The sequence below is a fragment of the Bos javanicus genome, chromosome 8 (genome assembly GCF_032452875.1).
Source record: "Bos javanicus breed banteng chromosome 8, ARS-OSU_banteng_1.0, whole genome shotgun sequence".
NCBI lineage: Eukaryota > Metazoa > Chordata > Mammalia > Artiodactyla > Bovidae > Bos > Bos javanicus.
Genome location: NC_083875.1, coordinates 73,205,358 through 73,232,251, shown reverse-complemented (window position 1 = coordinate 73,232,251; position 26,894 = coordinate 73,205,358). Strand labels below are relative to the sequence as shown.

Here is a 26,894-nt window from a genome sequence, read left to right as displayed (position 1 = left end):
ACTGCCAGGCTCTTTTGTGATCTCTTTCCCATAAGAAATCAGATCAAGTTCAGTCTCAACTTGTATGAACAAAACAATCTGCCTGACCAAACCTCACCAAACCATTTCTCCAACTGGAAGGTGGGAAACAGTACTTAATCTCAGGGTGAGGTGAGAGAGGATGTGTTTATGACGACGAAACATCTCACAATTCCTAGGACAGTCTGTCTGAAAAAAAGTTTGACCCCGACAACCACACAAATATACTCTAGAGAATTCCTTGGCTGTCTAGTGTTTGGGACTTTGCGTTCTAGTGCAGGGAGAATGGGGGGCTCCAGTTTGATCCCTAATCAAGGAATTAGGATCCCACATGCTGCAGAGTGTGGCCAAAAATTAAATAAATAAAACTTGTTAAAAAATACAATCTAACTTGCCAGTTTTCAAGACCTGATTTTAAATTGAGAAAACAGGACATTTGGACGGTGGGATAGAGATTTGTGCATATTCAGAAAGTGTAACTGGGTTGTTGCTAGAAAAGTAAACTTAAGATATTATATCCACCTGTCACGTAAAAGTTTTTCAATGCATAGGAGTCCACCCTTCCATCTGGGCGAGTTCATACGGAGCACGGAAGAAGGAAAAGAAACCGAAGTTCAGCTCACTGCATCTACTTTCCTTGGCTAGAGAAAACCTGAAAGATTCTGAGAGGCCACAGAAAATAAAAGATGAAATACTATTCACCTAATGTAGCTGAGTAACCCTGTGGCTGGAAGGGAACCCATGGGGTAGGTGACACACCCTTATTATACTACTTCAGGGCAAAATTCCACGTGGATCCTTTCATCACGAATCAACTCTTTCATGAAGCAGTGTTCTAAAGGGAGAGTCAGTCAGGGGCCGTGACATCTGGCCCACAAGATGCAGGCACTGTCCCAGGAGTTCGACACAGATTTTCCCTATTGAATTCTACAGCCAATCTGCAATGCATGTGAAATATATAATTACCACTGAGGCTGAAGAAAAGAAAACTTAGGAGGTCAAAGGACTTGCCCTCCTTTGTAAAATCCACCAGTGGAACACCATGAATCAAAATCTCTGCTCTCAGAATCCATTCTTTTTGTTTGTATTATCAGGTTTGTTATTTTTTCTGAATATAGTAAAAGTATATATACCAAGTAAGGGAGCAGGAAACGGCAACCCGCTCCAGTATTCTTGCTGGGAAATCCCATGGACAGAAGAGCCTGGGGGGCTACAGTCCATGGAGCTGCATTAAGAGTCAGACATGACTTGGCAACCAAACAACAAAGGGAGCAAGTCAGAACTTTTTTTTTCCTGGCCACGTCATGCAGCTTATGGGATCATAGTTCTCTGACCAGGGATTGAACCCAGGCTTGCAACAGTGAAAGTGTGGAGTCCTACCCACTGGACCACCAGGGAATTCCCAGCAAGTCAGGATTTAAGAAATGGCTCTCTGTCTGCCCCAGTGTTGCCATTTTACCAGGCAACCACTTCCTCCTTCACCATGCTCCCTCCTTCCCTGTTCAAGCTCTGAAAACACACCCAGCACACGGGATCCCGCTGAGGATCAGCAGTGCAGGCAAAGCACACCAGAAACTGTGGTAAATTTGCATGATACACTGGCATGCCCCCCCTTTCCTTTCTGGAAAGATCTCTGCCTCAGGACTGGAACCTAAGCTAAGGAGGCTCACAATTCTATGGGGAGAGACACATAGCCTGGTTACTGAGAGCGCAAGGCCACACCACCTAAGAGGACAACACAAGCCAAAGGAAGTGGTCTTCATTTGGGCGGGGAGGTGTGGCGCAGAAGGGAGCTTCAGGGTCTCCAAGTCGGGTCAAAGGAATGCCAAGCCAGGTTGTCCCACGGGAGGACAACCAGGACGGCAGCTACTTCCAGCTAAAACATCAATACGCTCATGTCTGGAACTTCCCTCGTGGTCCAGAGGTTAACACTGGGCCTTCCAATGCAGGGGGTGTGGGTTCGCTCCCTGGTCAAGGAGCTAAGATCCCACATGACTGGCAGCCAAAAAATCAAAACATAAAACACAGAAACAATATTGTGACAAATTCAATAAAAGCTTTAAAAATGGTCCACAGTAAAAAAAAAAAAAAAAAAAAAATCTTTACAAAAACGGTCATGCTCACCTTTGCAGGGTCCTTGATGGTTTGTCTGCACAATATTTCACAGCCACCCTCTTTTTATGCCCTTATGACTCTATGGAGTCAGCAAGGCCCATTCGACATCATTTTTACAGAGGGCCCCTAATTCAGCAGACACATGGAGACTTGAAGCTCTAAAACCAGGGTCAGTCACAGAAGAGCCAGGATGAGAAAGCAGGCCTTCTAATTTCTAATCCCCATCTGTCCCCTACAGCTTTCTTCTTCGCCAAAGCACACAAGGAAGATAATTAAAAGAAAAATCAATAAATAATATTAATACAACAAAGAGAAAAGAGGGAAAGAGTGGGAATTACCACTTCTTTCTAGTCTGAATGAATGGGTTCCCCTTTCCCTAGCACGGCCATCCTCCCACACTAAAACGTATTTATGGTAATTTCACAAGCTTACAGTCTGAATGCTAAGAAGAAACCAGAATTATACAAACATCTTTCCTTTCTAGAATAATTACATGGCTGGCCTTAATCTGGTTAACAGACTGCATTTTCCTCTCACTTAAGACACTATATCTACCTCCTAATTTTCTCATGAACTGAGGCTGAAAAGAAGAGAACTAAGACATGTGTCACAGAGAAATGCAGAGGTTCTAAGATGTTCGTAAAGACACCAGAGAGAATGCCTAGTTTCATAATCAGTGGGAGAAAATGCATGCAAGATAGAAGTGCTGATGTGTTTTAGTAAAATCTGTATTTATCTTTACAGAAACTGAAGGAACTGACACAGAATCAGAAAACACACACGGATAAAAGTGTAGGGGTGTGTATGTCATGAACGTGCACATGTGGATGTGAGCACACTTGCATGTCTCAGAGCGTGTGGGGGGAGTGGACTGAAAGCTATAAATTTGGGTTCCTTTCCCTTTTTTCCCAGTGAAGGCTTGCTATTTGAGGCTTGCTACTTTGACATAAAAGATTTAAAAAATTTTTTATTTTATATTAGGATATAGACAATTAACAATGTTGTAATAGTTTTAGATGGACAGTAAAGGGACTCAGCCACACATATACATGTATCCATTCTCCCCCAAACTCCCCTCCCATCCAGGCTGCCACGTAACATGGAGCAGAGTTCCCTGTGCTACACAGTAGGTGTTGGTTATCCATTTTTAAAAGAGCAGTGTGTACATGTCCATCCCAAGCTCCCAAATTCTTGAGTAAGCATTTCAGAAATTCTGCCTGAAGTGAACTGTCAATGCTTTAGGAAGGGACGGTGGGGGGGGCGGGGGGGGTGGGAATGGAGAAAGCCAAGATTTCCATATGAAATGGATCATCTCTGAATGGGTGAGCCTTGTTACCAAAAGCAGGAACAAATTCTCAGCCTTATCAACTGATGAAGATTCCCAAACTGAGTGCCTTTTAGTCAAGCAACTGCAGCTATAAGTCATCAAAAAATATTCACAAATAATAAAATAATTATCTTATGAGAGTCAAATTAAGATGGGAAACGTGCTGATCTCCAAGAAGGGGGTGGATTTTTTTTTAACTTAGAACCCCAATTCTGCTATTAAATAGTGGAATTTCCACACAGGAAGTTCCTCAACCAGAGCTTAAGAGATCTGAAGCCCAAATACATGAACCATGTATCTTCCTCTCTGCCTCACTTACTTCTCATTTCTGGTCAATAGCAGACTCAGCACAATTACCTGTGGACATGGACTAGACACAGACAATGAACTCAAGCATGAGAGTCGTCTTTCAGCAAGCAGAAATGTCTAGTTCATCCCATGTTTGTACATTACAGCTATCAAAATCTCATTTCCCAGTACTTACTAGCTAACCCGTATCACCACTCACCAATTTCCAGAAAGAATCGGTTAAAGAACTAACTCATCCATCAACCTCGTTACATCCTCCACTAACCAATCAATTAACTGGAATGAGAGAGTGTTTTCAATAGAAAGACAAGATGATCGATGGGGATCAAAGGGCTTAAAACAGCATCTCTCTCCTCTCCTAGCTTGTGATTTAAGGACTTATAGGTCAGCTCTCTCCTGGGTGAAACATAAAGAGATCAAAAGATCACTTGCATTACAAGGCAGCGTGCCCCAGGGGCCAGATCGACTTGGCAGTAAGTGCTCCCGGTCCAGGAGGAAACATTATGGATTGATGGGTTTAGAAGACACATTGTGAAGAAAAAAAATGACTTAAATGGGGCCTTGAAGGATGTGCTGGCAGAGAAAAATCAGGTGCTTTTCCATAGAAGGGGCTGGTGATTTCTACTGCATGTCCATCCTATACAACCACAGCCCTGGGAGATGAAATATCTCACACTAACTCTTAGAAGTTAGGCTGAGTTTGATTCCTGCTTTTAGTACTGAGGGTCTAGAGTGAGGTGCTCTCAATAACTTAGTAAGACTGGCTTTTGAGTTAAAATGCAGAATACACACATGACTGAACAAAAACCAAGATGAGCACAGCTACATAAAAAAAAAAAGAGAGTGAGACTGCCTCTCAGGCACTGAGCCGAGTTCATTACCTCACTGATGTCATTCACACATACGGGAGTATACACTGCTGAGAATTCTTAGCCACGGAAGTGTGGAAGATGCCTACAGAAGGCAAAACTTAGTGACGCTTACCCATGAAGCCTACAGGAAAGAGGAAACTTTAGGAAACAGTGTCTGCGCATTTCAGTGTTGAGCAAGAGCATCCTCAAGTGGACACGGGTGCACCCTTGCTGCCACGAGACTCAGAGTTCTTGGTCTCCTGCAAGATGGCTGCCCCAGGTGCTAGCCTGATAAATATTTTTTCTAATACACTGACTTGCATGTGGAATCTTTAGTTATGGCATTCAAACTGTTAGTTGCAGCTTGTGGGACCTAGTTCCCTGACCAGGGATTGAACCCAGGCCCCCTGCATTGAGTGTGTGAAGTCTTAGCCACTGGACCCCCAGGGATGTCCCCAGCCTGATAAATATTAAGTGCTAAATTTACTTGTCTTTAAATACAGCAAAAATGTCAAACTTTTTTAGCTAGGCAAAAATTCGTAATTTTCTAAAATATATATATTATCCATACTATATATGTATGCAAAAGCTTTTCTACTATGCTTGATAAAGGCTTGAGAAAGAGCAACAACAACAAAGAAAAAGAGGGAGAAATTGGAAAACATAAACTAAATGAAATGGGAGCACCGAATATGTAGACTTACCTTGTCTTGATTACAAACCCACACACCCAACTTGGGAGGATGGTTTATGAGCGAGTGAATGTGCTGGTTTCTGTGTCATTTCCCACTGACCTGGCCTGTTAGCATCCTGACGTCAAGCCATTATTGTGATCAACAGTACTACGAGTTGGCCTCAAAAAGAAGACTCTTTAGAGCATGGTTTACCATGACCCACATTTAAGCATCGCTAAGGCACACTGGACACAATAGGGAAAGTCACCCTCATGGGAGCCCTCAACATGGCTGAGCACTGACAAGTGCCAAATGCTTATTCACTGGGTTAGATGGAAAGGCTAAGAGCATGTCCTCCAATTTCTCCACTGATATTTTTAGTTGCTCAGTCATGTCCAACTCTAGGGGACTGCATGGACGGTAGCCCACCAGGCTCCTCTGTCCATGTAATTCTCCAGGCAAGAATATTGGAGACACTCTCATCTCCACGGGATCTTCCTGACCCAGGGATTGAACCCGGGTCTCCTGCACTGTGGGCAGATTCTTTACTGTCTGAGCCACCAAGAAGTCCTCCAATGATCAACTGGCGATAATTACATCTACTTTATAGGACTAGGATTGCTGTGACGATGAATAGTTCCAAGCACTTAGAAAGGATGCTGGATTTGCAGTTGTCATCCTCATAACATTACAATCAGCATGTCAACTGGAAAAATACTAGCCTAATGTCTTATGGGCACTTCCTCCACCACCTGTATCCTCAGCCGCCCTCCTCCAGGAAAATGGAAGTCTGCAGGTTATCAGCCATTGTACTGTCCATGTAAGATGCACTCACTCCACATACAGAGCTAAGGAATGGCTGACCTCTTGTAGCAGAACAGATGGGCTGAGGGCCCAAGAACAGTGCCACCAGCTCCAGCCTGGGGATAACTCACCACGTACAGCTTGCGCCAGATGACAGCCCATTCCCGCAGTGTGGAGGTAAGCTCTTGCACCAGGGGGAGCTCCCCAGGAATCACGGTCTCGTTCTGCCTAAAAAGAACAGATACAGGCTCCCTTTACTCCGGGGGGATCATCGGTGATTTTCCTGATGGACGTCATGATCCTTAGAACTCAAAGATGGAGATGGGTTTGGTTGGTCTTGAAACCAAGCAAAACTTGTCCATTTAGGGGAGCTCTGGCAATTTTTATCACATCTAGCATTCAAGAAAAGAGAAAGAGCTTAACACACGATGATTCTCAAAATGAATTGTGTCTACAGTGGAATGGATATGGAGTCCAGCCTCTACTTTCTTTTTTTTTTTCGTTTTGCTTTGTTTTCTGATATTTTTTGTTGTTGTTTTTTTTTGGCTACGCTCCATAGCTTGGGGGATCTGAGCTCCTGGACCAGGGACTGAACCTGGGCCCTAGCAGTGAAAGTAACGAATCCTAACCGCTGGTTGTTGCTGTTCAGTCACTCATTCATGTTTGACTCTTTGTGACCCCATGGACTGCAGCACACCGGGCTTCCCTGTGCTTCACTATCTCCCAGTGTTTGCTCAAACTTATGTGCATTGAGTCAATGATGCCATCCAACCATCTTGTCCTCTGTTGTCCCCTTTTCCTTCTGCTCTTGATCTTTCCCAGCATCAGGGTCTTTTCCAATAAGTCGACTCTTTCCATCAGGTGGCCAAAGTATTGGAGCGTCAGCCTCAGTCCTTCCAATGAATATTCATGGGACTGCCAGGGAAATCCCTCTATTTCCCCATTTTGAATCTTTCTAATGGCACCCCACTCCAGTATTCTTGCCTGGAAAATCCCACGGACGGAGGAGCCTGGTAGGCTGCAGTCCATGGGGTCGCGAACAGTCGGACACGACTGAGCAACTTCACTTTCACTTTTCACTTTTATGCATTGGAGAAGGAAATGGCAACCCCCTCCAGTGTTCTTGCCTGGAGTATCCCAGGGACATCGGGGCCTGGTGGGCTGCTGTCTATGGGGTTGCACAGAGTCGGACACAACTGAAGTGGTACAGCAGCAGCAGGAACCTCGAGTACAGTAAGTCCCCTACATACAAACCTTCATGTTGCAAACGTTCAAAGATGCTAATGTGCATCTGGTTCCAGAAAGGAACCAGAACCTGTGCCGTCAACATCAGGTGTGACTGAAATCACAGTTTGCTGTCTCCTGCTGCTGCTGATCTTTCATCTCTACCTTCTCCCTCCTCCTCTCCCTTCTCCAGTCAGTAACTCTTCTTACCTGTTCACTCAATGCCAGCAGCTGTATGCCAGCTATTGTACTGGACTACTGTACTTTCCAAGGTACCATATTGTGAGATTAAAAATGTTTTTTGTTTGCTTTTTATGTATTATTTGTGTGAAAAGTACTATAAATCTGTGACAGTACAGTACTATATAGCTGATGGTGTTAGTTGGGTACCTAGGCTAACTCTGTTGGACTTATGAGCACGCTCCTGGAATGCAACTTGTTCATATGTAGGGGACTTACTATACCACGTTAGGCTAGCTTCAGCAATTCCCAGGGATGGAAGCCTAAACTGAATCCTTTCGCTGGTTCTGCCAAGTTGCCATTTTATTAGTGAAGGTGGGCAAGTGGAGGGGTGTTCATGGCATAAGGTCCTGGGGCTTGTAACCTCACACAGGGCCTGCTGTGGGATGGAAGTAGGGCTCTCTTTTGCAACAGTGCTTGGTTTGCTTCTCATCTGCTGGCTACCTGCACAGAAAACGTACATATACCCAAATCTTCACTTACTCACAGTGGACTTTTAATACAAGGCAGACGTGGCATTCATGCACATAAATCCTGTCTGGTATTTTTATGATTAGCAAAAGGAAAGAGTGAAAGCAATCTAACAAATGGGGATTACTGGTGGAATTTCCAGACATCGATAAGAATACAAGATGCCCCATTAGGTTTGGATTTCAGATGGATTAATTTTTAACTCTAAGTATGTCTCAGGAAACACATGGGATATGAATGTAAATAAAAATTACTTTTTACCTGAATTTCAAATTTGACATTCTGCATTTTACCTGGCAACCCTAGTTATTGGGAACATGCCCCAAACTCTGCCTTTCCTCCAATGTGGCCATGGCTAGTGATCCTGGAGGCTGCCCAGGAACAGACCATCAGAAAGATTTTCCAGAGACTTCCTTGTGGTCCAGTGGTTAAGAATCTGTCATTTAAAGCAAGGGGTGTGGGTTCGATCCCTGATCAGGGAACTAAGATTCTACATGTCCCAGAGTGTAACCAAAATTAAAATAAATAAAACTTGCTTCTGCTTTTCTTTCTTTTTTTTTTTTTTATTAAAAAAAAAAAAGGCAGGGGGAAGTTCTCCAGTAGCGGCAGGACACGTGGTTTTGAGTCCTGATTGTGTGTGAATTTGGGCACATTTCCATCTCTCATCTATAAAATGATGCTGTGGAATTTAGGGCTGAAAATGTTCTCTGTGGCTGTGAGCTAGTATGCCTCTGTGACCCACTCCTTTCTAACAGCCCTGGAATTCCTGCTCCAAGCTTTCTTTATTCCCTCCTGATGCTCCTGCCCACTGACTCACCATCAATGAAGTGAATTTTCTCTGCAGAGCACAATCACACATACTAGTTAGTTCATACAATTTTACATCAAGTTCACAACCAGGGACTTCCCTGGTGGTCCAGTGGTTAAGACTCTGGGCTTCCACTCAAACCAGGGTTGCTGGTTTGATCCCTGTTTGGAGAACTGAGATCCGATATCATATGCCATGCGGTACAGCCAAGAAAGGAAAAAATAAACAAAAAAGTTCAGGGCCAATGTGGGGCCAGATTTGTTTTCTCTGATTTGCAGGGGGAAAGCCCCAGGTGCGCTGACTTGTCCAAGGTACAGAGATAAATAGCACAGGTTGTAGCTTGGTCACCTGTCATCCCCCAAGGTTCCCAAAGAGAAGGTTCTCAGGTCTAATGGCTAAAGAGTACCAAACGTTCATATGTGTGTGCGTGCATGCGTGCACAGACGCACACAGGCATAGTGAGCAGTTGGTACAAGAAGAAGATACAGGCCCTCTATGTTCATTCATTATCTGCCTCCACTGTCCCAGGGAAGGATGCAAGGGAGGAAAAAATACCCAAAGAGAAGGCAGAAGGAATGATATCAGGAAAAAAATCCCATTTCCCTTTCATCCAACAAGTGGAACTGATGACCTGAGACAAATAATGCACAAAATGATACCTTTCAATTTCATAAAACCTATAATGATATTATACCTTTACCTCACCTGTTAGGCATTTTCCTATGTTAGAACTTACCCGCGGTCTTCCACAGTGGCCTCTTTCAAATGGATGTACGTTTCAGGGAAAATACCCTGTGGAGAGAAGAACTTGGGTTATGCGGCCATAAAAATCCCAGTCCAATATTACTCTGAGGAAAACATAATTCAAAGAGACACACATACTCCAATGTTCACAGAAGCACTATTTACAATATAGCCAGGACATGGAAGCAACCTAGATGTCCATCAACAGATGAATGGATAAAGAAGATGTGGTATACTATGTACAGTGGAATATTACTTAGCCATAAAAAGGAAAAGTTTGGGTCATTTGCAGTGATGTGGGTGGACCTAGTGTCTGTCAAACAGAGTGAAGTTAGTCAGAAAAACAAGCACACATATTAATGCATATACGTGGAATCTAGGAAAATGGTACAGATGAACCTATTTGTGGGGCAGGAATAGAGACGCAGATGGAGCAACATGGTGGGGGGTGGACTGGCAGAGGAGCATTCAGACACATACACTCTCATGTGATATCTAGTGGGAACTACTGTAAAGCACAGGGAACTCAGCTTGGTTCTCTGTGAGGGCCTAGAAGGGTAGGATGGGGAGCAGGGTGGGAGGGAAGTTCAAGAGGGAAGGGATATACGCACACATATAGCTGACTCTTGTTATACAGCAGAAAATAATACAACATTGTAAAACAATTATCCTCCAATTACGAAAAATATCAAAAACCCCTCAGCTCACAATAAAGAGCACAAACAATGGCAAGTCAAGGAGGGGAGGGGCAAGGGCACCAGGGCAACACCTACAGTTTGCAGTCAAGGTCGTAGGCTGTCAATTACAGAGGCTGGCCACCTGAACGAAAGCAGGGCTGAAACACTGAAAACATATAACTGAATCCTGGGGTTCAGAGAGCTTAAGATAAACACCTTGTAAATGAACAGGCAAACATGCCCAGAGTCAGCTCAGAGCATTTATAGATCCTAAAATGCCTCCAGATTCTACACAACAGGAGGTGCTTCTCTTAAAGGGTTTCAAGTAATTAGTAGATGGAGGGCTATGTACTTAGTGGTCCAGAAAATTATGGTGATTTTCTAGGCCCATTCCTCTCAGCACTTTACTTAAACAAAATGCATGGAATCAATTAGGCTTGGTTATTTTTAGCCTTTTCCAGTCTCAAACTGCTCTCCATTCTAAATCCCTAAGAAGCAATTTGATGCCGGTATTAAGACACTGCCTGTGGGAAAACTATGCCTAAAAAGACCTAAAAGAAACCCTGGAAACTGGTCAGGAGCAATCTGCAAAACTGTAGACTGGATCTCACCCACAGGAAGTAAGCCACGGATGTGAGTTTTCTTAAAACCAAAAGCTCCTGCTGTTCAACTGTATGACGTGCTCATCAATAAGCAGAAACACTGGCATTCAGAAAGGCACCGCTGGTCCCTACTTTACGTACTTTTCAGGCCAGACAAGGAGAGGTACTGGATTAACCAGAAAGTTCATTTGGGTTTTTATGCCATCTTACGGAAAAACCTAAGTGAACTTTTTGGCCAACCTAATAGAAGAAGCTGTTTAACAAGCACCATTGGCTCAACTTGCTTGTAGCCCTGAGCCTGTTAAAACTGCAGCCATGTGGACATGGCATGTCAGGGGTAGCTGACCACAAAAGTGGGAGAGGGGCAGGCCACGCCCTGGGGACCCAGGTCAGAGACGCCTGTGTACTCAGTGATCCTTATTCGTTCAGAGCCAGAAAAACGAGTGCATTTCCACCAGGGTTGGTTGTGCATCTAGTTTCGTGTGCTACGTTTATCTGAGCAATTCTCTCCTTTCTCCCTTTTAATCCTCTGCCAATAAAACAGGAAAACAGCATGAAAATTTGAGACTATGCTGCTCCCAGCATTGGTGATGACAAGGTAGATCCTGCCACTGCCTGAGGCAGAAGCAGAATGGCCATCCTTTCCCTCCAGGCAGGAAGAACCAAAAAAACATATAAAGATACCTGCCCCTCCTCACTGTGAGAAAGGAGCAGGCATAGGGTACATGAGTGAGAAAGCATAATCCCAATCTTGTTACTGATAAAGACCCAGAACACACACAGAGACAAGGTAACACCGATCTCTCTCATGACAAGGACAGGATTCAGACTGATTTTGGAAAACTGATCACAGAGTTAAACACTAACAAAAATGCACTGTGTGTGTAATTTCTTTGGGGTTTGATTAATGGGTTTCTGAAGCTCCAGGTCAGTCTTTAGGATGCCGAAGGAACTTTGGGTGTGTCTTCCTTCTGCTGCTGCTGCTGCTGCTAAGTCACTTCAGTCATGTCCAACTCTGTGTGACCCCATAGACAGCAGCCCACCAGGCTCCCCCGTCCCTGGGATTCTCCAGGCAAGAACTGATGTAAATGTTTTGTTGATCCCTATCTTTGTGGAGAACCAGACTGCCTGCCCAGTGCTCACCTTGAGGACAGGATGCTGAGTGAAATAAGCCAGACACAAAAGGACAAATACTGCCTGACCTCACTTGTATGAAGGTCCTAGAGTAGTCAGATTCATAGAGACAGAAGAGAACTGGGGTTACAAGGACTGGGAGGAGGGAAGAAGGGGGAGCTTATATTAAATGCTTATAGAGTTTCAGTTTGGGATAATGAAAAAGTTCTAGAGATGGTGATGATGGTTTCACAACAATATAACTATACCTAATACCCCTCAACTGTACATTTTAAAAGAGTTAAGGGACTTCCCTGGAGGTCAGCTGTTAAGACTTCACCTTTCAAGGCGGGGGTATGAGTTCAATCCCTGGTCGGGGAGCTAAGATGCCACATGCCTTGTGGCCAAAAAATTGAAACATAAAACAGAAGCAATATTGTAACAAATTCAATAAAGACTTTAAGAATGGTCTACATTAAAATAAATAAATAAAAGAATTAAAAATACTAATTTTCTGTCAAGTATACTGTTTAACAATAAAGCTGTCCAGAACTCATAAAAAGGTGGTGCACTGAATAACAATGAACCATTCAAAGTAGCAGTTAATCAGGAGCCATATTTGCAGGTTTAAAGGAGATGTGAAACTGTTGGTCCCAAGGAGTATTCTTGCAGAAGATTTTTCAAATCAAGAAGATAAAGGACTGATTAACTTTCATACACCTAAAACCTGATGACTGCTCTCTGAATAACAGGGAGAAATCCAAAACAGAAACATTTGTAACGTAAGTGGCTTATTTTGTAATGGAGCCCTGGGTTGGATCCCTGGGTCGGGAAGATCCCCTGGGGAAAGGAATGGCACCCCACTCCAGTATTCTTGCCTGGAGAATCCCATGGACAGAGGAGCCTGGCGGGCTACAGTCCATGGGGTCGCAAAGAGTCAGATATGACTGAGCGACTAACACTAACGCAGGCAGCAATCATAGCAGGTAATTTGTACTGTGCATGCAGACATGATGATTTTCATATTAAGAGTTATCTATTTTGTTGCATTTCCACTGTTACTTGTAGGCATCATCGTTCCATGGTAGCATTTGTCCACTTGCAGCCATTTAATTGGTCTTGTAAATCTGAGACTATAGGCTTACTTTTTTTAAATTTGTTTAGTGATTTATTTTAGCTGCATTTGGTCTGGGTTGCAGCACTCAGGATCTTTTGTTGCAGCACAGGGGCTTAGAAGCCCCACGGCATGTGGGACCTTAGTTTCCTAACCAGGGATGGAACCTGTGTCCCCTGCATTGGGAGGAGAAGTCTTAACCACTCGACCACCAGGGAAGTCCCTGTAGGCATTTTCCTATGCCATTCTGACACACAGAAAGCCAGAATAAACCTAGGTAATATGTTTCTGATTTCCAGCCTCTCTCCATTTTGTTTTTGCTTTCTCAGGGCAACCTATCCACTCGAGTTTAAAAAAAAAAAGAAGAAGAAGAAGAAGAACAACTAATGATTTTGTAGATATTACCCTTATCCTTACTTCCCCAATCCTGCCAGGATCAATAACCAGTTTCTGCAAATCTCTTGGCTTCTTCCATTTGCAAAACCACTAGCTTGTTTTATCACCGTTCTAACCGATTAAGTCTGCTTGTAAATAACACCAGAAATTTCCACTGAAACAATAGGCTTTTCAAATAGCTCTTCCCCTAAAGACTGACAAACAAGGAGGCAGCATTAGGACAGCATTTCAACTAGGCTGATTGCTTCATGAAGGGGTGTCAAAGTTGAGCATAATTCATAACAGCTGACTGAATTCTCTGTTTTGCTTAGATCTACCAGAAAGATATTTCAACTTATAAGTCAACAAGTAAATGCATGGCCTTTGTCTTATTATTTCGCTGAAGTACAAAGTTTAATTATCAAGAACTGAGAAAAGCTCTTACTGAAATAATTCTTCTCAAGAGTGAGACTGGAATCTTAAACGGGTTTTAAGAATATGAATACAAAAAATTTAAAAACACGAGACTTTGTCATTTAGATCCTAGTGAAGCACTCCAACTTTCCAAAGCAGACAACAGATGGATTCTGGTGTATTAGGACATCATAAGATGCCTCAGAGATGCTCCAAAGAGTCTTACAGACTGCAGACAAAGAAAGGGAAAACTGTGGTCTGGGACCTTGTTTCAACAGAATTCACCTGCATCAGTTAAAAATATAAAATTCTGTTTGGTCTTAAAAGTTCATATGATCTTATCCGAGAGTGGCTTTTTATGTTTTAAAATTACTTAAAAAAAAAGGATTGGTGATTAAGTGACTTAAGTATTGCTGCTCTTGAAATTTAGAACTTCAAAATTATTCACTTTAATCGTGCTTTGAAAAATAACTCATGTTAATGCTCAGTCATGTCCAACTTTTTGTGACCCCACGGACTGTAACCCACCAGGCTCCACTGTTCATGAGATTCTCCAGGCAAGAATACTGGAGTGGGTTGCCAGACCCTCCTCCAGGGGATCTTCCTGACCCAGGGATTGAACCCGAGTCTCCTGCACCTCCTGCATTGGCAGGTGGATTCTTTATCACTGAGCCACAGGGAAGCCTGAAAAATAACTACCACTTCCATAACTGTAAGTAAAATAAACATGGATAGGGTTCAACCAAAACCAAGAAGCAGAAGTGGCTGTAAACTAGGTTCCCTTGTTAACAAGCGTACTAGAGGAAAGGCTTTTGCTCTAGTCCTAACATGCTCTCATTCACACCAGAACATCTGCTGTCCTGGGTTCTTATATGAAGGCACAGGGAAACTAAAGTCAGCAAGAGTTTACTCCTTTAATCAAATAATTTATCATTATTTTCACTACATTTAAGTAGAAAATGAAGAGTCAGAGGCACAAGCATCTAACTGTGGGTATAAAAACTCAGCATCAGGATTTTAGGGAGGGATAAAAGGACTAAAACTGTGGGAGTGGATAACCACATTAAAAGCAAACATTCCTTTATTTTGGTAGATTATTAAATTGTCAGAGTTAATAAACTGTGTGTGCGTACATACACATGTGCGAATACTGACTGCTGTTTGAGCATCAACAATGTAGAAAGCTTAACTAGGACCGTCATGGTTTTAAACAGCCTATACCTTCTAGAAAGGTGTTTTTCTGGGCCCACACCTTTTTTTAATTAATTTTTATTGGAGCTTCGTTGCTTTACAATGGTGTGTTAGTTTCTGATGTACAGCAGAGTGAACCAGCGATATGTTTACACATATCCCCTCTTTTATGGATTTCCTTACCGTTCTGGCTACTACAGAGCACTGAGTAGAGTTCCCTGTGCTCTCCAGTAGGTTCTCATTCGTTATCTATTTTACATGTAGCAGTGTGTGTATGCCAGTCCCAATCTCCCCACCCACAGCCTTTCTGAGACTTCTGTGCTAGCTTCTTTTTTGTCTTGTGCTGTATTTGGCAAGTAAAACCTGTGGGTTTGTGTTTTCTCTTTCTACTGAGTTCTTGATCAGTTCTGAAATGTTCCTCTCGCCCCTCCTCTTCACCCTTTTGGATGGGAGCTAACTGTGAAATTGCACGGCCCCATCAACACTGTTCTTTTCAAAAGAAAGTGCTGACAGGCTATGCGCTGCCAGTCTGCAGTGTCACAGAAAAAGTGCTGACCTGACCTGAAATAAACCGAGAGGGTATTAACCTAACTCACAGGTTTTCTTTAGCTTGACTATTAGCAGCTCTGGCACTGGGGAAAGGAACCCATGAGCGTCAGTGTTTTTCAAATTCTTTGCCCATGATGGGACAGCAACCCAGCATGACTATCATAAAACATAATTAAAAATACACAAAATACTGTAAAATATACACCTAACACAAAAGTTTCCTGAAACATGACTTACCATGGCATTCCATTTTCTATTTTTCAGTTTGAGTTGTAAAAAGATGTAGGTTCTAACCCACTCTGTTGATTTCGTGTGAGTTTCACAGTTGGAAAACTAGGACTCTGAGGACTTTTCTGGTGGTCCAGTGGTTAAGACTCTGCACTCCCAATGCAAGAGGCACAGAGTCGACCCCTGGTCAGGGAACTAAGATCCCACATGCCAATGGTGTGGCCCCCGCTAATAAAAACTTACTACTCTGATTTTCCATTTTATAAAAAAGGAAAGAGTCACATGGAAATGGGGAGACCCTGTGCTTCTGGGATATCAGCACTGGAACTAAAGGATAAACAGAGACGTCCCCCCTCCTCTGATACAGAGCAACATCCGTAGATGACCACATCGCTCAGGTCAAGCAATCAGAAAGCCTGCAGAGGCCCTACCTGGGGTGTCAAATTCATCTCCAGCTTTTATCCTTGAGTTGGCTGGTGGGAAATACAGCCATGGGACTTGGACTCTTTTACCTGAACAGTGAGGTCAGACACTTTGCTTTTGAATCTACAGAACAGCCATCAAAGAGAAAGCAAACTGGGCCCACAGACAGCAGATAATGGGATCAGATAAGACAACACAAGACTGGCAAACAGTAGATTTCCAAGGAGAACACTGAACCATAAGCCATACCTTTTTGGATTTATTTTGGAGGGTGTATCCTCTGTACCAACCTGTCAGGGTAGAAGAGAAGACAGAATTGAGTACGTTACCTGGGACAACACACAGACATTAGCAACATACATCCTCATAACCTGGGTATCCTGCATTGCAGGCAGATTCTTTACCATCTGAGCCACCAGCAAAGCCCATGGTTTGGATGTGGAGATGGAATCCAGGAGACCTCTAGCAGACAACATGAACGTTTTCATTTATTATACAGTAAAAATCTAGATTTATTTCAGAGCTGCACTGTCTTGATAATTAAAGGATTTAAAATTCACTTAGAACCACGCTTCATCACTTCTCCTTTGGAGAAAAGACCAAATAAATAAATAACAAGATGGAAGACAGCTCAGTCTCTTAACACCTTAATCCCTTCCAGTCATTCAAAAAATGCTTTTGCATGAATGACATTAACTTTCATCCATTTATATACATTCTGTGAGCTACCTTACACTACTAAAATAGATATTTTAAAGTAATTTATATATATTCTCTCCTTCTTGCTTTCTCTCCCACTCCCACGTCCCTCTCTCCCAGGATAAGAACCAATATTCTGGAACAATTTTAAATCAGAGTAGCAAACCTTATGTGTATATATATGTGTATATATATATCAAACCTTATATATATTTATACCTAAAAACAAACTGAAACAAATAAAACATTTTAAACAATTCTTGGCAATGCTGCAATACTCCTCTACATAAAAAGATTTTATATGTTTGCTTAACAAGGCTTTAAGTAAAGTCTTTAACTTTCTTTTAAAAATTCCAATCAGTACACATATTCCTATGGATGTTTTCCCACCCTCTATCTTATAAAGGGAGTATATAATTTAATCTATCCATAAATAGATACTGGATAATGAATATTTACTGAATACCTAATACAGGTAATTCACTGAAATAATTTTGCTCATTCCCTATAACCATGAGGCATCAGGGTGGTTATCCTAAGTAAACCTTGTCAGCAGGCCAGATGCATAAAGGAGCCATAAACACACAGTGAGCACATGCAAGCTATAATGGAAACTTCAAGCATACTGTTTCTGGACAAAATTATAATTGGAAAACACACATGCACTCCAATGTTCACAGCAGCACTACTTACAATAGCCAAGACACGGAAACAACCTAAATCTCCATCGACAAATGAATGGATGAGGAAAATGTGGTTCATACACAGAACAGAATACTACTCAGCCATAAAGCAGCAATGGATGGACCTAGAGATTATCAAACTATGTGAAGTCAGAAACAGCATAGGATATTATGCCATGGACTGCTATCTTTAATTAGGAGTGGTGCTCCCTGTTCAGATATTTTTTTGTCAATCATGGGCTTTGATGCAAATCTATAACCAGTCCACAGCATAATACCCCATTCTAACCAGTTAAAAATAGGAAAATCCTTAACACTTTTGAATGCTGACAGTTTAAAATTTGAGAAAAAATTAATAACTCTACGCTTCAAGAAGGTAAATTCAGCTCCCTAATATATCCAAAATAGTCTGTGTCCAGTGTTGGATGATTTTATATAGAACAAATTATAGAAGAGTTCTATTAGCAGATGCATGAAATTAAAAAAAAATTTTTTTTTAAGTGTAGTTGGTTTATAATGTGTTAACTTCTGGTGTACAATAAAGTGATGTAGTTATGTATACATTTATATATGTATATGTGTGTTTCTTTCCATGAATGCAGAGTTCCAAAGAATAGTAAGAAGAGATAAGAAAGCCTTCTTCAGCAATCAATGCAAAGAAATAGAGGAAAACAACAGAATGGGAAAGACTAGAGATCTCTTCAAGAAAATTAGAGATACCAAGGGAACATTTCATGCAAAGATGGGCTTGATAAAGGACAGAAATGGTATGGACCTAACAGAAGCAGATTATATTAAGAAGAGATGGCAAGAATACACAGAAGAACTGTACAAAAAAGATCTTCACGACCCAGATAATCACGATGGTGTGATCACTGACCTAGAGCCAGACATCCTGGAATGTGAAGTCCAGTGGGCCTTAGAAAGCATCACCACGAACATAGCTAGTGGAAGTGATGGAATGCCAGTTGAGCTATTCCAAATCCTGAAAGATGATGCTGTGAAAGTGCTGCACTCAATATGCCAGCAAATTTTGAAAACTCAGCAGTGGCCACAGGACAGGAAAAGGTCAGTTATCATTCCAATCCCCAAGAAAGGCAATGCCAAAGAATGCTCAAACTACCGCACAATTGCACTCATCTCACACGTGAGTAAAGTAATGCTCAAAATTCTCCAAGCCAGGCTTCAGCAATATGTGAACCGTGAACTTCCTGATGTTCAAGCTGGTTTTAGAAAAGGCAGAGGAACCAGAGATCAAATTGCCAACATCCATTGGATCATGGAAAAAGCAAGAGAGTTCCAGAAAAGCATCTATTTCTGCTTTATTGACTATGCCAAAGCCTTTGACTGTGTGGATCACAATAAACTGTGGAAAATCCTGAAAGAGATGGGAATACCAGACCACCTGATCCGCCTCTTGAGAAATCTGTATGCAGGTCAGGAAGCAACAGTTAGAACTGGACATGGAACAACAGACTGGTTCCAAATAGAAAAAGGAGTTTGTCAAGGCTGTATATTGTCACCCTGTTTATTTAACTTATATGCAGAGTACATCATGAGAAACGCTGACTGGAAGAAACACAAGCTGGAATCAAGATTGCCGGGAGAAATATCAATAACCTCAGATTTGCAGATGACACCACCCTTATGGCAGAAAGTGAAGAGGAACTCAAAAGCCTCTTGATGGAAGTGAAAGTGGAGAGTGAAAAAGTTGGCTTAAAGCTCAACATTCAGAAAAGGAAGATCATGGCATCCGGCCCCATCACTTCATGGGAAATAGATGGGGAAACAGTGTCAGACTTTATTTTTCTGGGCTCCAAAATCACTGCAGATGGTGACTGCAGCCATGAAATTAAAAGACGCTTACTCCTTGGAAGGAGAGTTATGACCAACCTAGATAGCATATTCAAAAGCAGAGACATTACTTTGCCAACAAAGGTTCGTCTAGTCAAGGCTATGATTTTTCCTGTGGTCATGTATGGATGTGAGAGTTGGACTGTGAAGAAGGCTGAGCACCGAAGAATTGATGCTTTTGAACTGTGGTGTTGGAGAAGACTCTTGAGAGTCCCTTGGCCTGGAAGGAGATCAGCCCTGGGATTTCTTTGGAAGGAATGATGCTAAAGCTGAAACTCCAGTACTTTGGCCACCTCATGTGAAGAGTTGACTCATTGGAAAAGACTCTGATGCTGGGAGGGATTGGGGGCAAGAGGAGAAGGGGACGAGAGAGGATGAGATGGCTGGATGGCATCACCAACTCTATAGACATGAGTCTGAGTGAACTCCGGGAGTTGGTGATGGACAGGGAGGCCTGGCGTGCTGCAGTTCATGGGGTCGCAAAGAGTCGGACATGACTGAGCGATTGATCTGATCTGATCTGATGTGTGTTCCTTTCCATTATAGTTTATTATAGGATATTGACTATACTTACAATAGCCAAGACATGGAAACAAGACTTGAGTCTCTTCCAAGCAGTTTTCATCTCTTTATGTCCTATAAACCCAAGATGTTTTATCACAGACTGGGTTCACTTTCGGAGGGGAACTTACCAAAACTTTTGTAAACAGTGTTTTTGTACAGCTATCCATCGTAGAATTATGCTTCTGAAGCCTGTCATTTTTGAAAACTTTTTTTTGTTCTTTTAAACCTAAGTCTTCTCTAGGAAATGGCAACCCACTCTAGTATTCTTGCCTGAAAAATCCCAGGGACAGAAGAGCCTGGCAGGCTACAGTCCATGCAATCGCAAAGAGTCGGATACAACTTAGTGACTTAACAACAACAACAAAGTCTTCTCTACAACTGTGGTATGTGTACAACTCCCTCTAAAGGCTCAAGTTCACCATGCTGAATTCTACAAAGTGAACGCTCACATTCCATGGCATTGGGTACTGGCAGAACACTGTCTGTTTCTGGAGTTTTCATCATATATGCTGAGGATTTTATAAATTCGGCTGCTTATAAATCCAAGAGATATGGTAATAGTCCAAGAGTACATTTGCTCATTTGCACGTCACAAACCACAGTGGTGACACAAGCAAGAACATGAATTTCCAATTAATGCCAACACCTAAAGCAAGATAATTACAGCTAAATACAGTATGCTACTGGCCTATTGAAAGTGTTATCAACAAGAGCCATAATCAATGAGTCGTGTGAACCCACTGGAATCTCAGTTGCTGTCTTAAATTAAAAAATGAAGGGAATGGTGGAGAGATGGTAAGTCCAGAGGATTAGGTGAAATGACAATCTCAAAAAGTAAGCTTCTGGCAACCATGGGGAACTTCAAAAGTGATTCTATGCAGGGACTTCCTTGGCAGTACAGTGGTTAGGACTCCACGCTTTCACTGAAGAGGCCTGGGTTCAATCCCTGATTGGGGAACTAAGATCCTACAAGGTACAGTGCGGCCAAAAAAAAAAAAAAAAAAGTGATTCTATGCGAAAGGTTGATCTGTTTGGGAAAAGAGTCATTTCTATTTTCCTGGGGCTGACCCAATCCAGAATAAAACTGTCCCCTCCAATTTACAAATATCAGAGAGTCCCTAATTCCATTGTCAAAGTCACTTACTTAAGCTGGTTTCTCAGATAATTTCCATCAGCCAAGATTCCATCATCACCTGCTCCATTTTGCCTCACCTGTCCAAATGCATCTCTGGCCACTGCCCACTTTCTGGCTCCCACAGGACATGTCCCTTACTCAGCTCTTCACCCACTCTACATACAACCATTCAATAAATATTTATTAAGCACTAGTTTAGATATCATGGTGGAGTGGAGAACAAGAGTTATTACAAAGATTACACTCTAATATAAAATATGATATATATGATGATCTCAGAGGATGACAGAGCTGGGTAAAAGCACTCAAGGAGAGCACATGGCAGAAAATAATTAGCAACATGGGACATGATAAAACAAAATGAACTACAGCTATACACAACATCATGGGTGAACCTAAAAAGCATTATGCAGAATGAAAGGAACTAAATGAAACAGATATGCATAGTTCCATTTACATAAAGCTGAAGGGCAGAAAGACTAATCAGTCCATGGTGACCTAAATTAGCAGAGTTTTGTTTTTTTTTTGAAAGTGGGAATTGCACAGAGGAAGGTGACGGAACTTTCTGGAGCACTGGGAGGGCTCTGTATCTTGACTGGAGCATTAGGCACACGTTGTGCACTCAATTTGTTTAAATTCCTTGCATTGTACCTAAGATGAGTGTATTTCACTGTATATACATTTCACTGCAATTTCTAAAAAAACATTAAAAAATGTAAACTTATCAAAGGAACAAAAAGCTACGAACAAAGCTAGTGGAGGTGAAGAATTCCAGTTGAGCTATTTCAAATCCTGAAAGATGATGCTGTCAAAGTGCTGCACTCAACATGCCAGCAAATTTGGAAAACTCAGCAGTGGCCACAGGACTGGAAAAGGTCAGTTTTCATTCCAATCCCAAAGAAAGGCAATGCCAAAGAATGTCCAAACTACTGCACAATTGCATTCATTTCACACACTAGCAAAGTAATGCTCAAAATTCTCCAAGCCAGGCTTCAACAGTACGTGAACCGTGAACTTCCAGATGTTCAAACTGGATTTAGAAAAGGCAGAGGAACCAGAGATCAAATTACCAACATCCGTTGGATCATTGAAAAAGGAAGAGAGTTCCAGAAAAACATCTACTTCTGCTTTATTGACTAAGGCTAAGCCTTTGACTGTGTGGATCACAACAAACTCTGGAAAATTCTTCAAGAGATGGGAATACCAGACCACCTTATCTGCCTCCTGAGAAATCTGTATGCAGGTCAAGAAGCAACAGTTAGAAACAGACATGGAACAACAGACTGGTTCCAAATTGGGAAAGCAGTATGTCAAGGCTGTATATTGTCACCCTGCTTATTTAACTTCTATGCAGAGAATATCATGAGAAATGCTGAGCTGGATGAAGCACAAACTGGAATCAAGATTGCCAGGAGAAATATCAATAACCTCAGATATGCAGATGACACCACCCTTTTGGCAGAAAGCAAAGAAGAACTAGAGCCTCTTGATGAAAGTAAAAGAGGAGAGTGAAAAAGTTGGCTTAAAACTCAACATTCAGAAAACTAAGATCATGGCATCCGGTCCTGTCACTTCATGGCAAACAGATGGGGAAACAGTGACAGACTTTATTTTTCTGGGCTCCAAAATCACTGCAAATAGTGATTGCACCCATGAAATTAAAAGATGTTTGCTCCTTGGAAGAAAAGCTATGACCAACCTAGACAGCATATTAAAAAGCAGAGACATTACTTTGCCGACATAGGTCTGTCTAGTCAAAGCTATGGCTTTCCAGTAGTCATGTATGGATGTGAGAGTTGGACTATAAAGAAAGCTAAGCACTGAAGAATTGAAACTTTTGAACTGTAGTGTTGCAGAAGACTCTTGAGATCATGTTGATGTATGGCAAAACCAATAGAATATTGTAAAGTAATTAGCCTCCAATTAAAATAAATACATTTATATTAAAAAAAAAAAAGACCCTTGAGAGTCCCTTGAACTGCAAGGAGATCCAACCAGTCAATCCTAAAGGAAATCAGTGCTGAATACACATTGGAAGGACTGATACTGAATCTGAAACTCCAATACTTTAGCAACCTGATGCAAAGATCTGACTCCTTGGAAAAGACCCTGATGCTGGGAAAGATTGAAGGCAGGAGGAGAAGGGGATGACAGAGGATGAGATGGTTGGATGGCATCACCAACTCGATGGACATGAGTTTGAGCAAGCTCCAGGAGCTGGTGATGGACAGGGAAGCCTGTCGTGCTGCAGTCCATGGGGTTGCAGAGAGTCGGACATGACTGAGCAACTGAACTGAACTAATCAAAGGAACATTACAAAGTATCCACCTCAAAGTGACACAGAATTCAACAATAAAGGCATTGCTCAAGTATTACTGAATATTTTTGTTGGAAAGTACCTTGAAACCAGTTTCAGCCACGTGTGAAAAATCAGAATTTTTACTCCAATTTCTCGATTGTTTTTACTTTGTATTGTGTCTCTCCAATGACATTGTTCTTCTTTCTTGTTTGGGGCTCCAAAACTGATTCTGAACGAGTATTGCTGTTTCCAAAAATTCAATCCCAGTCTGGAGATTCATTTACTCATTCAACAAAAAGATGCTTAGGAGAGCAAGACCTATAACATCCTTGTCATACTTGGTCTCATTTTTTAATGGGAAGAGAAAAACAAACATGTGAACACACAGGGATATGAAAAAAGTCATTTCATTAAGGGCTAAAAGTTATTAGGGAAAGAGTGACAATGCACCCTCACATTCACTGCCACACTATTCAGAACAGCCAAGACACAGAAGCAACCTAAGTGTCTATCAACAAAAGAGTGGATAAAGATGATGTGGTTTATATACACAGTGGAATATTACTCAGCCATAATAAAGAATGAAATAAAGCCACTTGTAGCAACATGGGCAGACCCAGAGATCATACTAAGTGAAGTAAGTCAGAGAAAGATAAATATATGGCATTACTTAAAAATGGTATTAGTCGATCAACTGCGTCTGACTCTTTGCAACACCATAGACTGTAGCCTGCCAGGCTCCTCTGCCCACAGGATTCTCCAGGCAAGAATACTGGAGTGGGTAGCCATTCCCTTCTCCAGGGGATCTTCCTGACCCAGGGATCAAACCTGGGTCTCCAGCACTGCGGGTAGATTCTTTATGGTCTGAGTCACCAGGAAATCCCAAATATACATGTGGAGTCTGAAAAAGGATGCAAATGAACTTATTTACAAAAACAGAAACACTCACAAATTTATGTTTACCAAAGGGGAAAGGTAGGAAGGAGGGATAAATCAGTAGGAGTTAGGGATTAACATTACACACTACTACATGTAAAATAGATAACAAACAAGGACCTACTGTCTAGCACAGGGGACTATATTCAATATTTTATAATAACCTAAAGATGGAAAAGAATGTGAAAAACAAATATACATGTATATGTTTTTTTAACTGAATTACTGCTGTACACTTGAAGCTAACACAACACTGTAAATCAACTATACTTCAATTTAAACAAAAAAAAAGTGACAAGTGGAGATGGGTTACTTCAGCATGCGTGGACAGAAAGTTCTCTCTGCTGAGGATTCACATTGCTAATGTGGTCATTCATTTATTATACATAAAACACTTATTCAACCCTAGCATGCCAGACACCGTCTTCAAGGAGGAAGGAAATAGACTGTAAACAAATAATGAAATACAAAAGGGCCTTTAATGGTAATGCTTGAAGACACTTGGCACACAAAGGCAGGGTTATGAATATGCTGAAGGCATTTACTGACTCGGAAGATTTTTTTTGAACCATAAAACCATCATTTACATGTGTAAGGCATGAAGCATTCTGTAAAATCTCTCATTTTGCAGCCCCAGAATAAATCTGTTTCCTCTCTGCTCCATCAGTAAATTATTCTTATTGTGGTAAAATATACATAACATGAATTTTAACACTTTAACTATTTGAAAGTACACAGTTCATTGGCATTAAGTACATTTGCACTGTTGTACAATCATAATTTTTGACCTTCCCAGGAATTAAAGGCAAGAAAGAGATAGGGAACCATGGTTTCTATGCACCTTCTCTGGGCAGTGTAGCCAGCCAGGCTCCTCTGTCTGTGGGATTCTCCAGGTAAGAATTCTGGAGTGGGTTGCCATTCCCTTCTCTAGGGGATCTTCCCAACCCAGGGATTAAACCCATGTCTCCCGCATTGCAGGCAGATTCTTTTCTGCTGAGCCACCAGGGAAGCCCAAAGCCTGGCTGGTCAGGAGTGGGATTCGGAACCACACCTTCAGAGGACTCTGGAACCTGAAGGCAGGTCTGTGCCTTACACAGCTAGGCCGTCCTGATGGAGGAAGAGCCAGGGCTAAATCCTGTTGGTTTTTATATGTGTCACCGGCCTGGTAGCTCGCTGGCTGAAGCAGAGTTAATTAGGCCAAGGTCGAAGGTTCCATTCCCTGCGGGCCAGGTGAGCCTGTCAGGTTTCCATGGCCACAGCCTATTCTCCCATTCCCAGTGAGTGTCCCTCAGGACAAGCCTGAGGTCCCTTCCTAGAGGGAAGCTGGGAAGGGGGGCAAACCTCTACTGGACTTCATTGCTACATCTTTGTCTGAAGGCAGCACAGAGCCACTGGGGTTCAGGAAGTCCACTTTCTGAATGCAAGGACCATCTCAGTGGGGCTTTTGAAACTAAGTTCAAAGGCAGATAGCAAAAGGATGCAAAGACAGTCAGAGGCAATTCTATTCTTTCGTATCATTTTGTGAGACGATCGGTCATCCATGTTAATAATCTGAGCTCGATTTTGTGCCTTTGAGTCAGGCATGTGCAGTAACTGCTAGAAGCCTGCGCTCCAAAGAACTGAGTTCACAGAAATTTAACACCCTCACCTCGAAAGAGAGGAAACAACAGGCAAGGAACTGAAAAGGTTGTCCAGAGTCAAGCAGTGACTTGCTAGCTAAGAGGAGGATCTGAACATGGGCTTCCTAGGGCATACTTCATAGCTCACTGCCCCCTCACTGCTCCTGGCGGTGGTGGGGGGCAGTTGGCCACAGAATCCTCTCAATATAAACCCCAAAGACACAAGCACAGCAAGTTAGCAGAAAAGAAAGATGGCAGTTTCCGGCTTTTGCTTCTTGAATGAACAAGAAAGAGTCGTGTCTTTGCGGTATCTGGCACACAGCAAACACTCAATACATTTTGGATGAATATATTAATGAGAAAGAGAACTCCTAGAGCTAATGGCCACGGACAGAACAGACTGATGGAGGACCCCCTAAAATCTGCTCCTCTGGGCCAAGACTGACTGCAAGGTCTGAGACATCCTTCTCTTCTCTCCAAGATCCCATAGCCAGTGGCAGAGCAGGGTGGGGCCCAAGCACCTGCCTGGGAGGCCAGGGACAGAAGAGACACCACTTCTTATGAGACTCATTGAAACCCAAAAGCCTAGGTCTCCATCCTGGTTCTGTACTCACCAGCTCTGCCAGACTCCCATTGGTCAACTATTCATTTCAAGGTAGGAAGGCTCTGATCTCTCAAACATCCTTCCCCCAAAACATTCCTTTCTCCTCCGCTCGTAAAATCCAACCCCACAGCTAAGAGAGGTTTGCTCTGGTTGCCCACAAGACATGGTGATGACATGACTTTTTTCCAACAGCACACACCTCCTCAGACAGATGGAAGGATCTGGTCCAG

At 42.3% G+C, this 26,894-nt stretch overlaps 1 protein-coding gene across 3 annotated transcripts in view; it reads right to left on the bottom strand.

The window, feature by feature from the left end:
* The window catches only part of DOCK5 (dedicator of cytokinesis 5), a 283,905-nt gene that overhangs the window by 160,230 nt on the left and 96,781 nt on the right, over window positions 1–26,894 (bottom strand). For 2 of the 3 annotated variants that reach the window (XM_061425870.1, XM_061425871.1), the window contains exons 3-5: window positions 16,521–16,561; window positions 9,578–9,633; window positions 6,230–6,326 (exon numbers count right to left, since the gene is read on the bottom strand). In XM_061425870.1, coding sequence (XP_061281854.1) covers window positions 6,230–6,326; window positions 9,578–9,633; window positions 16,521–16,561 — 194 coding nt within the window. Of the gene's footprint in view, window positions 1–6,229; window positions 6,327–9,577; window positions 9,634–16,520; window positions 16,562–26,894 lie in introns of those variants that run through there. The other variant, XM_061425872.1, reaches the window with a different exon arrangement.